Below are 12,331 nucleotides of genomic sequence, written 5' to 3'. Positions count from 1 at the left end.
CTTTAAGTGAAAATGAAATGTAGTGTGAATGTCAAGTTATATATAACGCCGATCAGAACTATAAATTATTTTAACAAATGAAGTATGTCCTGCACATTTTGGACTGTGGAATAGATTAAGTCGGTGCAGTAATTGCTTTAGAAATATTACGCTGAAATAGCATATTATAGGCCTACATTTTAGTTTGCTTGATTGAATCTTATCTCAGCTAGTTCTGCAGTGTGGGATCCCAACCCATAAACTGGGATTCCACATTGCAGAGACATCTTAGGCTATGTTCACACAGTTTTTTTTAATATTATATAACTTAAAAAATGGCTAATAGTAAAAAAAAAAAGAAAATATTAAAAATAATAAATTAATGAAAAATTTTAATAGTAAAATACAGACATTTTTTATCTACTTTTGTAGAATCATAGAAGATAATCGGCAGAAAAAGACCACTGGGTCCATCTAGTCTGCCCTTTTTAGTATTTCCCTTCTTATTCTCTTAGGATAGATATATGTTTATCCCAGGCAGGTTTACATTCAGTTAGTGTAGATTTACCTACCACATCTGCTGGAAGTTTTTCCAAGCTTCTACTACTCTTTCAGTAAAGTATGATCAGTTTTAAATTATGGCCATATTTTTAAGCTTTTTAGAGCTGTATTTAATGTTTTATGTCTTAAAATAAAACCATGTGTGAATAGTTAAAAAAAGGACATAAATAATGGGTATGCTTACCATGTTTACACCCATACTCAATTATGGCTATGTTCACACTACGTATATTTTCGTATAACTACGGCCGTTGTTGCCGATTGCAACAACAACCGTGATTTATACGCAAATATACGTGCCGTTCTCGCCTATAGAATCCCAGCTAGAGCGTATACACATAGTATCCGCGATCTCTAGGGGCGCCGCAAACAACTGACATGTCAGTTTTCTGCAGCTGCTATTCATTGAATTAACCATATTAACCATATTCAGCAAAGAAATGTACAGCTTAAAGTTAAGTATTGGAGAAAAATAGTCCCCAGACCACATATTGCAAGAACATTTTTGCCTCTCTCAAATTGAGGCTGGGTTCACACTACGTATATTTCAGTCAGTATTGTGGTCCTCATATTGCAACCAAAACCAGGAGTGGATTAAAAACACAGAAAGGATCTGTTCACATAATGTTGACATTGAGTGGATGGCCGCCATTTAATGGCAAATATTTGCTGTTATTTTAAAACAACGGCTGTTATATTGAAATAATGGCCGTTATTTACTGTTATATGGCGGCCATCCACTCAATTTCACCATTGTGCGAACAGATCATTTCTGTGTTTTTAATCCACTCCTGGTTTTGGTTGCAATATGATGACCACAATACTGACTGAAATATACGTAGCGTGAACCCAGCCTTAAGGTTGTTATATACTGTGTATTATAATTTTATTTAGTTAGTTTATTTATTTATGTTTTCTTCCCAATGGCAGCCAAAGGCTATGTTCACATATTGTACTATTCTTTTTAAAAGAATGGTCATTGTTTTCCATTAAAGGGGTTATCCAGCGCTACAAAAACATGGCCACTTTTCCCCCTACTGTTGTCTCCAGTTCAGGTGCGGTTTGCAATTAAGCTCCATTTACTTCCATGGAACTGAGTTTCAAAACCCCGCCCAAACTGGAGACAACAGTAGGGGGAAAGTGGCCATGTTTTTGTAGCGCTGGATAACCCCTTTAAAACAAAGGCCATTCTTTTCATACTGCAATGAAACGCATTTAAGTTAATAGAACAACGGCCATTGTTTTCACACAATGCACTGAACAGCGCATGGAAAACAACGGTCGCTCTTTTCAATAATAGTATGTTGTGTGAACATAGCCCATTGGCCATGTATGCCACTGTCCAGCTCTTTAGCGGCATATATTGTAGCCTTCGGTCAAAATTAGAGATGAGCGAACCGGGTTAGGGGTTCGAATCCATCCGAACCCGAACGTTCGGTATTTGATTAGCTGGGGCTGTTGAACTTGGATAAAGCTCTAAGGGTGTCTGGAAAACATGGATACAGCCAATGACTATATCCATGTTTTCCACATAGCCTTAGGGCTTTATCCAAGTTCAGCAGCCACCGCTAATCAAATGCCAAAAGTTCAGGTTCGGATGGACTCCAGCATGCTCCAGGTTCGCTCATCTCTAGTCAAAATATATAAAAAAAAACCTCCTCAAATCTCCTTTGTATATACATATTGTACATAACCTAGTACCTACCATATTGTGCAAATGAATGACTACTTAGTACCTTAGGTGTGCAAATATTTTGCAATTACTATTGTCATTTTGAGATATACAGATTTTTTTTTTTTTTATAATATAGAATGTGCAGATTATCATAATAACTGGTTTCCCATAGAAAGACCTGTAAACTTATAAATGAACATTTTATTTGTGAAAACATGTATAGTGGAATGATGTTTTCATTTCCCTTTTCTCAGGGTGGAGGAGTTGCAGGGCCACGGGTAAGTATATGGATTCTGAACTTATTCCAATAGATAGTACCAGAAATACGATACTCTACAATACTGAGTAATTTATTTTGTAGGTACAAATACTTTATTAAAACCTTGTATATTGAAAGGAATTCCTATTGTTCCCTTAGTTGATTGTATATACTGTACATCATCAACGCATCTTGCTACTTTCATTTTTTTTCTGCATGGTATTATTAGGCGTAGTAATAGTAGGTGTATTAATAGTCTGTCATATTGTGTAGTAAGCTATGCTCTGTCATATTGTAAGTGTGTTAAGAAAAATAATATACAGTATATATATATATATATATATATATATATATATATATATATTTTTTTTTTTTTGGCTGTTATTTTGTTGTGTATTAAATGAATACACTAATACTAATAGGGTTTTAAGCTTTGTTCCAATTTGATCAAATTTAGTCATATTTGTTATATCCTGGAAAGTTTGGTTTGTTATTGTACTGATATAAATCATTTAGTAGTAATCAAAAACATGTAAATGATAAGTAAATAAACATAATAATTTTTTAATGGACACAAACCTAGTAAAATTGAGAAGCTACTACTACTATAATTCTGTTTTTAACTTTTTTAATACAGGGATCATCTGGTCCCCCTGGACTTCCAGGAGAGTTGGGTCGGGCCGGTCCGGTGGTAAGTATCTCCACTGAGATGCATTTTATCATAGCGATATTTATAATTTGTCTAAATTGTTTTAAAATGTTACGTCCTAATCACAAGACATCTGAACACCAACTATGCAGTGTAACAACAAGCACCATGCAAAGTACATGTCGATAGTAGCACTTATAATGACAATAATTGCAGTTTTTTTTCTAAAACCTATTGATGGCCAAGTAGAAAAATAATCGGGGACATTATAGTGAATTTTTACTGCCCCAAATCTTGGGTACCGCGTTGTGGAAGTCCTCACACCGAGTCCAGTTTAGGGGTCAGCCTTTCGCCTGGTACTGGTATTTTGCTCAGAACTGGGCACCGCCAGGACCAATACAGCGGGAATAGGGACAGATAGGGAATTTTTTGGCATGCAGACACCTATAAACAGAGGAACCTATAAACAGAGCCTATTACACGGCTTGATAATTGTGCAGTAAGGGCTGCATGGACATTGTTAGCGATGTCCGTGCAGCCCTTGCTTTTAAGCTGGGTTCACACACAGTATATTTCAGGCTGTATTTGGTCCTCATGTCAGGTCCTCATAGCAACCAAAACCAGGAGTGGATTGAAAACACAGAAAGGCTCTGTCCACACAATGGTGAAATTGAGTGGATGGCCGTCATATAACGGTAAATAACGGCCATTATTTCAATACAGAAGCCATTGTATTAAGATAACAGAAAATATTTGCCATTAAATGGCGGCCATCCACTTGATTACAACATTATGTGAACAGAGCCTTTCTGTGTTTTCAATCCACTCCTGGTTTTGGTTGCTATACAGCCTCAAATATACAGCCTGAAATATACTGTGTGTGAACCCAGCCTAAAAGTGTAAAATAAAAAAAGTTTATACATACCTGTCCACGCTCACTGGTGTTTCTCTCACTCCTGCCCTCTGCCCACTCCCCTGGTGGACTTTCAGAGCCAGTCTATGAAGTGACAGGCTGCTTAGCCAATCACTGGCCGCTGCGGTCCTGTCTCACCCAGTGATTAGCTTAGTGGTGGAGCAGTCAGTGAGCAAAACAAGAAGGACTCCAGGGATCATGGACAGGTATGTATAAGGTTTATTATTTTTCTACATAGTCATCAGCCATCGGCTGTGCATTGTTGTTACACTAAACAATGTGTGCCCGGTGACCGATGATGTTTAGGCTGGAATTACCGACATCGATCAGGCAGTGATCATTTCATCAGCTGATTGTTGTCTTTATTACTATAGATTATCGCTCTGTGTACCAGGGCTCTTAGTTTGCCATATTCTCATCTCCTCTAGAGTTGCATTGTTACGGTACTGTGGTAAGCTTTTCTATATACACACCTTTCTAACAAGAGCGTTCAATCACGGTTCAGTTACGAATACCATGACCATGGAAGTAATTGTTAGAAAATAAAAAAGGTAAAGCCGATGCACTTGTTAATGAAGCGGTCTGCTTGGAAAATATAACCTATTGACATTACAAGCACAATCTGAATGCCCACAAAGGTTATTTTCAATGTGGCATTGAGTTATTGATTAAATAGTTCAATATAAACTCAGACTAAACATGGCCGAGAACATCAATGTGTCTAGAAAGAATGACTATTGTGCAAGTAGGCAACATTTCAGACCGCAAAATATAGCTGAAAAACACTCAAAATCATAGTGTCGCTCATTGACGAGTGCCGTCATTATCGAATAGAATCCCCTCTGCTGGTGCGAGCCATTAACATGCAGAATTAACACTGTCATTGAGAATTAGAGGTTTGTCGCTCGCAAAAATTCCAAATTGTTCCTGAAATAAAAAAAATCTTACGACACAGACAAATATATTTTGTAATAAATCCAAATCTTGACAGATTTGATTTTTAAATTACATGTGCATTTTTCATCTCCCCAAGAGAAGCAATTTTCATTTACTCTTTTTTTATTCACTATGGGATAATAGTGGGCTGAAAATTACACAGTAAGTGCAGAAGTTTTATCAAAATAAAGTTTTGATTAGTCACTTGCTGGTGATGTATGTGATGTGTTCAGTTTACAGAGTACAGAGAATGTGCGTGACTTCATCGTACACAACTTCCCATACAGATATAAAAATAGAGTTGATCGATTTTCTTTAAAGGGTCACTTTTTGTAAGGATTTTTTTAAGGATTGTACCACTATTAAAGGGGTATCCTGCTCAAACATAACTTTTAATATTAATCACTGAGAAACAGCTGACTCGAACCAGCACCACTAGACACAACACTTTATCTTGAGGAATAGTATAAGGCTTAGGAAATATGTGCTTAAAAGGGCTATTTAGCGCTACAAAAACATGGCCACTTCCTTCCAGAGACAGACCCACTCTTGTCTCCAGTTTGGGTGCAGGTTTTGTAAGACAGTTCCATTGAAGTGAATGGAGCCTAATTACAAACCGCACCTGAACTGGAGACACGAGTGGTTCTGTCTCTGGAAGGAAGGGGACATGTTTTTGTATTAACTGGATTAACCCCTTTAATACATCTGACTGGTGGTGCTCTGATATAGAGCTGTCTCAGAAGGGAGGGGGAGGAGGTGGAGACAGAGAAAAGGCTCACACACAGATTTTTTGTGTCTTCAGCAGAAAGCAGCATCTGAGATTTGGAGGAAGGAGACTGATTAGATAATAACAAGTATGAAAGGAATTGTTAGTCTCACCATGGGCAGCAACATATCCAAAGTTATGTTTGAGTAGAATACCCTTTAAGAAATACCAAAGAAGAATCTTAGCATATATGCACACACAAGGCTTTTACCATGAAATTGTTACATATACATAACTGCTTACATAAATTTAATATTTTTATGTTTCGTTTAGGGTGATGTAGGTGGAAGAGGACTTCCAGGACCTCCAGGACCACCCGGACCACCAGTTAGTAGTAATATTTTAAAGTCAGAATAATGTACTATGCAATATCATAACTGATAAAAAATTGCAGCTCTAAATTATGTTCTCACACCGTTGAAATGATGACCGATTTTATTGGACGGCTTTCATTTAACGACATATAACGGCCAGTATTTTGAAACAATGGCCGTTATTATACAAATGATGGCCATTATTAGAAAATGCAGACAGGCCGCCATTTCAATGGTGTATGTGAAAGTAGCCCTAATATGAGTTGTGTCATTTTAATGTATTTTACCTTGAGTTGTATATAAAGTCATATTATAAAAATATATCTTGTTATATATAATGTTTTCTTTTTCTGTTAAGCATATGTTTCAATTACAATTGACAATTACTATTCATTTTTTTTGTTTATTATTATTATTATTTACACATTTTAAGTCCTCCTAGGGGACTGTAATAAGAAATCTTTAGATTGCTTGTACTAATCAGTGCTATGCCATTGCATTGCTTAAAGTAAATGCCCCTGGCTGCCATATTGATCCTAGTAAATACCAGTTGCAGCCATCATTAAAAGGGGTATTGGGGTTGTTAAAGGGGTTATCCAGCGAAAATCTTTTTATTTCAAATCAGCTGGTTTCTGAAAGTTATATAAAATTGTAATTTACTTCTATTTAAAAATCTCAAGTATTCCTATACTTATCAGCTGCTGTATGTCCTGCAGGAAATGCTTTCTTTTCAGTCTGACACAGCGCTCTCTGCTGCCACCTCTGTCCGAGACAGGAACTGTCCAGAGCAGGAGAGGTTTCCTATGGGAATTTGCTACAGCTCTGGACAATTCCTGACATGGACAGAGGTGGCAGCAGAGAGCACTGTGTCCGACTGAAAAGAAAACACCATACAACAGCTGATAAGTACAAAGACTTTAGATTTTTTTAAAGAAATAAATTACAATTCTATATAACTTTCTGAAATCAGTTGATTTGAAAAAAAAAAAAAGATTTTCGCTGGAGTACCCCTTTAAGAGGTTAAAGAATAATTGATATTTTACTTTATATCCATATTATTATTTTACCCAATTCTCTAAATAAATGTAGTAATATCCGCAAAACCGTGATATCCCGCACAACCTCCCAACGGTTGCAAAGACAAAGTCTTCAGACCTTTAATAATGCGGCTGCTCATGAAACATTGAAGGAATTTTATTTTGTTCAGAATTTCAATTACAATTGATTTCCTCGTGTTTTCTGATGTGATATGTTTCTGACTAACTACAGAAAACGTCTATTTTTGTTTTCGACAGGGGACAGTTGCTCTGCCTGAAGGAGATCCCCTGGTGAGCTCTGTGTGAAAAGCACTAACAGTAGCAGCCGTCTTCTCCTCTCTTTCAATTTGTTATTTATCAAAACTGTTATTTTATTTCCAGTGCCCTAATGCATGCCCGCCAGGCCGTCCGGGATATCCAGGTTTGCCTGGAATGAAGGTAAAGCAATGTTCTGGAATAGTTTGTTCTATTTCCAAAGTTGCAAATTAACTTTTGATGAGAATGAATTTGCTAGCAGAAGGATGTATTCATTCCTTGTTATAAGAATGTACACTTAATGCTAATATAGTCACACTAAATCCCTGTGCCACAAACTTTGTGCCATTGCCAATATACCTCCTGAACTGACACACAGAATGAGGAAATTCTTTGTACCTATAATGGTAGGGAATAAGGATTCTAGTTTTGACAATGAAAAACAGCTGCACATAAAATACTGGAAAAGATAATAGTTTAATATAAAAATGTGGCCACGTTGATACCAGGGTTAGGTTCTGCTTAGTTGAAATAATGGTCGTTATTTTATAATTATGGCAGTAGATAATGATCACAATCATTTTTAACGTCTATCGTTATGAAAAACGTCCGTTTTTCTGCCTTAAAAATATGTTTTTTGACAAAGCCTAGTGAAGCTATATCTGTATACTTGTTATGAAAACAGAAGGTACTTTATAAACAGAATCTCTAAGGGGGGACATACAAGTACGCTGGTCCTATATTAGGCCCCGCCCCCTTTCTCTACCAAGATTCACTAAGAGGCACACGCTTCTTAGCAAATCCGGCCGGCAAGGCGACCGCACCTGCGCCCGGTGTACCAAATCTTCCAGCAGGTGTAGACTTGGATCATGATTTACGCCTGCGAGCAGGTGTAAATCATGATAATTGAGGTGCAGGAAGAGGCCACACCTTCTCTCCACCTTGCCATGTCCCCCCAAGCTCCCCCAGCCCGCCCATTGGGCGAGCGGGTTGTACGGCAGACATACGCCAGGGAGAAGGGGCAAATTTGCACCTTCTCCTTGGGCGTACGCCTCGGGTGGATGGTTCATAAATGTCCCTCTAAGAGTTAAAATTTAGGGCCATGTGCATTAAAGTCTACGTCTAGTGCAGGCCATCAAAAAGTTGCAAATTTTTGTGCAAAGCACAAATTTTGACTTTTTACCATTTTGCGCCCCATTCGCCATGAGGGCGGGTGTGGGGGTAGGAGAGGGGACATGGCATTGTTCAAGGGGAGGTATGTCCTCCCTGCGTGCAAGATTTATACTAATTTACACTTTGCTGTGGTATAAATTATGTCTAAAATCGATGCCAGGGGGAGCTGGTGTAGATATCGGAGGCGACAGATCCAGCGGTACGAAGACAGGGGGTATTGGAAATTAGAGAGACGTATAAAACACTGCTCACAATACATTCCCCCAAAGTGTATTTGAGGATCGATAGCTGAAATTATATTTGGAGGTGACAACTCATCTCCAGAGGTTTAAAAATAGGATTAACTAACTTAAAACTTAGAAAAATTTTGGATTATTTTTAGTAGATCCAAAAAAATAGTGGTTTCAAATTAATAGTGGTAGAAAAAAATAAACATGGGAGAATCAAGGGTGAATTTTTTTTTTTTGATGATTTTCTGGGCAAAGAATAATAAGTTAGAAGCTTACAATACATACAGAACATAGAATAGGAAAGTGGCAACTGAAGATGATAACTATATAGAGGGTTAAAGTAGAGCTATGATTGGGAGACCATTTCCTATGGTGAAAATATTGTTAGTCCATGGAGTTAGCCATATCGGTTTGGGATCAGTACTGAGTTCAGACTTCAGTGTTGCTTTACGCACCATCAAGATAACGGCCGTTTGTGTTGGGTGGTTATTCATTTACCAACAAATAATGGTCGTCCTTCTATAACAACTTTCATTATTCATATAATACCGGCTGTTATTTGTCGGTAAATGACAACTATCCGATAAAACCGCCCATCACTGAAAGTACCTCACATGTAGAGATAACAAAAAATTTAGGCTATGTATTCAAATCATAAAATATATGTAAAATACTGTTGTATTTTTTATATAATTAGTATACTCTATGGAAGTCAATGGGAAATTGATGGGAATTGGCTATGATTGGTTACGACCAAATAATGAAAATTTTTGTTATTTACACCCTGCTTTGGCAAAATTTGGTCCTAAATCAAAATTACAGTCGTCTTTAACTTTTATATTATTTTTATATTATTTTTTATTACTAGCTTTACTCCTTCTTTTTCAGTTGAATCTATTACACGGCTGGCAGTTCTTTTTTAACCTCCTCCCGCCCCTGCACTGTAAATTAACATCGCTGCAGCCTATGCCTGATGCTGCAGGGACGTTAATTTATGATCGAGGATAACACAGGCACAGAAACTGCGCCTGTGTCATCCGCAGCGGGTCCGGGCTATTAGTAATAGCCGAGGACCCACCGCAACTCCGGTGCTGAGAGTTAACTCTATAGATACTGCGGTCAGCATCTGTAGGGCTCCTAACAGAGAATTCTCCCTTTACAGAGGGAGAATTCTCTATCCAGTGTCCATTGGGCCTCTGCTAAGTGATCGCAGAGCCCCAGTGGTAGCCATGGAAACCGGAAGCCTCAGGATACGGAGGCTGGCGGGGGAGGCAAGGCAGGGCGCGCGGCTCTGCGCTCGTGCACTCTGCCCCCTCCCCTCTCTCCCCGGCCGCTGTCACAAGATTGTGACAGTGGTAGGTTAGAGAGGAGAGGGGACAGACATAGGGACATCAGCCTATGAGATCATTATGATCCCATAAGCTGGTGTCCAAAAACAACCTGGGCATTGAGGCAACAATGACCCCAGGTCGTGAAAGGGTTAAGTAAATGGAATCACAGTAATTACCAAACCCAGCTGAGATATGGAATATGCATCATATGCTTCTGTACCATATTAGACATATATATCATATTATATTTTATCTTTTTGTGTATTGTGTTTGTGATCTTAGGGCCATAAAGGCGTAAAGGGTGATGCTGGAGAACCTGGAAAACAAGGTCACAAGGTAATAACAGATTCAACACCATTTAAGGTTTTTTGGCTACATAACATTTTTAGTTTTGTCGCTGCCTCAAGTGCCTGTGAGATTTAATTTAGGATTAACATAAGTTCTCCCTTGAATGTAAGGTCAGTGGGGAGAGAGAAAGGAAGTCACACAGATTGGAGTTTCTCTCAGAGTAGTTCTGGAAAGTTGCGTTTATTTATAACATTTTCTTAGGTTGGCATGGACAAAAGATTGACCACCCCTCTTGGACTGCCCGCAGACCACTCTTACAAACCAGTGTCCACTCACATTAAAATCAAACCACATTGGCTTGGGCGTAACTAGAAATAGCTGGGCCTCATAGCAAATTTGTGAATGGAACCCCCCCCCCCCTCCCATTCCGACCGACCACTAAGCCGTCAAGTGTAGTCATAACTGCATTACTGAAGAGGCATGTCAGGAGTGCTTGTAGTTAAAGGGAGATTTGCATAACCCGGGAGTCCAGCTCGGCCACCTGGTGCTGCAAAGGATGACGGCCCAGTGTATTGCAGGAAAAGGCCATGTGCAATAGGGAGCTAACCTGCTGATAGCTCCCTATTGCACAGGAAACACCGTGGAGGAAGGTATATCTCTTACCATTCTCTTCTGTGCCATTTTCATGCTGTTAGCAGTTAATCCACAGCCCGGAGCAATGCCCCCATTGCACCAACGACTCGATGGGGGTAGGGCAGTGCTCCTAACGGTGCTCCAGGTCATGGATTCAACTACTTGAAATCAATTTCTCGGCACTCACCAATATGCTGAATTCGTATTTATTGCATCTTCAAAAATGAAAGACGCGTTTCGGCGTATTGCCTTAGGCAATATGCCGAAACGCGTCTTTCATTTTTGAAGATGCAATAAATACGAATTCAGCATATTGGTGAGTGCCGAGAAATTGATTTCATGCAATATATGGGACTAGCTCCTATCTACATGCACCACTGGCAAGATATCTAGTGTGCCGAACTTTAATGGATTCAACTACTAACTGCATGGAATTGGGGCAGTGCTCTTGGATTCATGGATTCAACTAACAACTGCACGGGAACAGCGCCGAGGAGGAAGGTAAGAGACTTACCTTCCTTTTCAGCCCCCCATGCTCATTGGGGGGCTATTAGCAGGTTAGATTTGTCTAACCTGCTGATAGTGCCCCTTTAAAAATAAAATATACAGATTTTCATAGAGCAGCCACAAGAGACGTTTTTGACTCATTTTGTATATTTTTATTTTGTTCCAGGGAGAAGAAGGCGAACAAGGAGAGATTGGTGAAATTGGCGCCCAAGGACCTCCAGTAAAGTTCTTTTATTTTAAAAGATGCTTCTAAATCATACATAGCATTTACAGACTGGATTCATAGTGCACACTTACAATGTTTTCAGGTGTAGATGGTATTAGTAATAATATAGATAAGTTATCGAAGGACGTGTTTTCACATTTGAGTTTAGAATGTGGCTGAAACCTCTCTCCCATTTCTTACTCAATAGTCATGTTATGTGCCTGGATTATTGGCAACATTACGTGGCTATTGGTAAAGAAATGGGCCATTGGAACAGCCATGTTTGGAACGCATTACAAATGCAAATATGGAAACGCGGCCTTAGGTTTCCAGGTGATGCGGGAAATTTATCAAACATGGTGTAAAGTGAAACTGGCTCAGTTGCCCCTAGCAACCAATCAGATTCCTCCTTTCATTCCTCAAAGACTCTTTGGAAAATGAAAGGTGGAATCTGATTGGTTGCTAGGGGCAACTGAGCCAGTTTCACTTTACACCATGTTTGATAAATCTCCCCCATAATAGTATATGTTTACTATTAACAAGGCTCTTACAAAATTCATATTGGCCCCACCTGAAACCCACACAATCTTGTCATGGACAAGAGAGGTAGATTTACACCT

At 38.8% G+C, this 12,331-nt stretch overlaps 1 protein-coding gene across 1 annotated transcript in view; it reads left to right on the top strand.

Moving 5' to 3' along the window:
• Nucleotides 1–12,331, top strand: part of COL9A1 (collagen type IX alpha 1 chain) — a 131,534-nt gene that overhangs the window by 61,532 nt on the left and 57,671 nt on the right. Inside the window, exons 13-19 of the mRNA XM_069974172.1 lie at nt 2,470–2,493; nt 3,112–3,165; nt 6,012–6,065; nt 7,348–7,380; nt 7,471–7,527; nt 10,361–10,414; nt 11,673–11,726. Coding sequence (XP_069830273.1) covers nt 2,470–2,493; nt 3,112–3,165; nt 6,012–6,065; nt 7,348–7,380; nt 7,471–7,527; nt 10,361–10,414; nt 11,673–11,726 — 330 coding nt within the window. The remainder of the gene's footprint in view (nt 1–2,469; nt 2,494–3,111; nt 3,166–6,011; nt 6,066–7,347; nt 7,381–7,470; nt 7,528–10,360; nt 10,415–11,672; nt 11,727–12,331) is intronic.

This window comes from Dendropsophus ebraccatus, chromosome 6 (assembly GCF_027789765.1).
Source record: "Dendropsophus ebraccatus isolate aDenEbr1 chromosome 6, aDenEbr1.pat, whole genome shotgun sequence".
Taxonomy (NCBI): domain Eukaryota; kingdom Metazoa; phylum Chordata; class Amphibia; order Anura; family Hylidae; genus Dendropsophus; species Dendropsophus ebraccatus.
Note: the sequence above shows the minus strand (reverse complement) of the source record. Positions and strands in the feature narration are given on the sequence as shown.